This window comes from Vigna angularis, chromosome 5 (genome assembly GCF_016808095.1).
Source record: "Vigna angularis cultivar LongXiaoDou No.4 chromosome 5, ASM1680809v1, whole genome shotgun sequence".
Lineage (NCBI taxonomy): Eukaryota > Viridiplantae > Streptophyta > Magnoliopsida > Fabales > Fabaceae > Vigna > Vigna angularis.
This window is the reverse complement of record NC_068974.1, coordinates 11,235,990-11,238,090: the sequence shown is the minus strand read 5'-3', so window position 1 is coordinate 11,238,090 and position 2,101 is coordinate 11,235,990. Positions and strand designations below refer to the sequence as shown.

Sequence of the window (2,101 nt, the reverse complement as noted above, 5' to 3'; positions counted from 1 at the left end):
TATGTTAGAAAATATAAAGTAATTAATTTCATATTAAAATTTTTAAATGGTAGATCAATAATAAGCATAAATAAAAATGAAAATTATAAATTAAATTACAAAAGTGCCGACCTTTTTTTCTCTTCCAAACTAATTTATATATGTTTTCAAAATAAAATAAAAAAAGTTATCTTTCATTAATTTCTAGGGTTACTGACAGAGATCCCAATTGAATTATCTGTGAGGAGTTAGGTGGGTTATGTTACTATATAAATGGTGGCATTATTCTTCACCATCCTCATCTTGCTCTTTCAATTTCTTGCTTCTATCTTCTTTCTTCATCATCATGACACTTTTTGGTAGAATCAGCACTGAAATTGGGGTTCATTCAACTGCTGAAAAGTGGTACAACCTCTTCGCAAAAAGCCTCCATGATGTCCAACACCTAACTGATAGTGTTCATGGAACCCAGCTGCATCAGGGTGAAGACTGGCATCACCATGAGACCATCAAACACTGGACTTATAAAATAGGTAATTAATATGCAAACAAAACTTATGGCAGACTTTCACCATTAACTATATTTTTCTTTCAAAAATAGAGTCTTATTAGGGTTTTAAAAGTATAATTTTCATAGGAATTTACTTACTTAGTTCCATTTGTCTTTAAAGAAGAGTGAGTTAGTATATTATATATAAATTATTTCGTGACATCATAAGTTTTTTAACGAAAACAAATTACAATAAGTAGAAATTTCACATTCATTAAATATTATATCAATTTATAATAGGTCGATGGATATAAATCTTATTTTTTTTATAAATTTGATTTTAGGAGATTGAATTAGATTTTAAAATCTATTTTTTTATTATGATATTAGAATAATATATGTTAGTGAAGTTTGTTATTTGATTAGTTTTATGTTTGAGATATAAGAATTTCATTTTATAAATCAATGTTATAAAACTTAAAATTCATTTTTTAATCACTTAAACACTTACATTTCTTGAAAAACAAAAGTTCAACAAACATTTCGAAATGTTCGGTGACATTTCATTATGTTTAGCTAGTTTATTGATAGTTATAAATTTTAAAAGATTCACTCATAATTTCATAACTTCTAATAATAAATTTGGACTGATAATCAAGAGTGTCTGAAAAAAAATGAGAAAGAATGTTGTCGAGTTCATTGCTATAAGTCTTTTCTTTTTTTAGTGTATAACTGTGATAAAATGTTTGTGTGACTGGTCTGATGATATTGGTTGTGAAAGAACAGATGGAAAGGTTGTAAAATGTCATGAGAAGATTGAATCTATTGATGAAGAGAAGAAAACAATCTATTACAAGCTCTTCGGTGAAGACATAGACCACAGGTTTAAGGTGTTTAACCTCGTATTTCAAGCAATTGATAAGGAGAACGGTGGTGCTATTATCAAATGGACCATTGAATATGAGAAACTTAATGAAGAAGTTCATCCTCCATATGGCTACATCGAATACCTGCACAACTGCACCAGAGATATTGATGGTAATCTTGTGAAGGCATAACTCCAAGAAGAAATTTAAAGTAAAAGAAGAAATAATGGAGTTATTGGCCCTTAGAATAATGGTTGTGATGTTCGAGGAGTGTTCTTATTATCATGTAGGTCCTTTGTTTGAATGGAATAAATTTGCATGAACATGTCAGTGCTTTGAAGTGTGTAATGCTGCATGTGATGCATATAAATGAATATGTATGCTTTGCAATATAAAAGTGCTTCTTTTTGAGTTGATTGTTTTACTATATATTTTGCATGAATTTTAGTATCTGTTTGATTACAATAAAAATAAAAAATGTAATTCTTCAGACTGTGCAATATATTTACAGAGATAACACAGATTTTGTCCAGATGAATTTTGAGTTTCAATTGGTCCTAATTTGGTAGTAAAATCAGTCGAAATTTAGCTTTTGAAGAAGCGAATTTTGAGCTAATCTATTTACTTATTTTTTCAGGATACTTAAATAAATAAGAAAGAGAAAAACCTAGAAATAAAAAAGAAATAAAAATAAGATTACTTGAAAAAATTATGGTTTAATATTTTATAATTATAGTTGTTTTTTGTAAAATTAAAATTAGTAAAT

At 27.5% G+C, this 2,101-nt stretch overlaps 1 protein-coding gene across 1 annotated transcript; it reads left to right on the top strand.

Moving 5' to 3' along the window:
* Positions 1-263: 263 nt before the first annotated feature.
* On the top strand, positions 264-1,746 carry LOC108339886 (MLP-like protein 43). The gene is made up of 2 exons (XM_017577108.2): positions 264-512; positions 1,256-1,746. The coding sequence occupies exons 1-2, from the start codon at positions 326-328 to the stop codon at positions 1,525-1,527; spliced, it is 459 nt and encodes a 152-aa protein (XP_017432597.1). The 5' UTR covers positions 264-325; the 3' UTR covers positions 1,528-1,746.
* Positions 1,747-2,101: the final 355 nt, after the last annotated feature.

Bases quoted from the DNA above. Each gene is read 5' to 3' on its own strand.
- LOC108339886 (XM_017577108.2), top strand. From the start codon at position 326: ATGACACTTTTTGGTAGAATCAGCACTGAAATTGGGGTTCATTCAACT. The intron at 513-1,255 runs GTAATTAATATG...GTGAAAGAACAG, and splicing joins ACACTGGACTTATAAAATAG to ATGGAAAGGTTGTAAAATGT.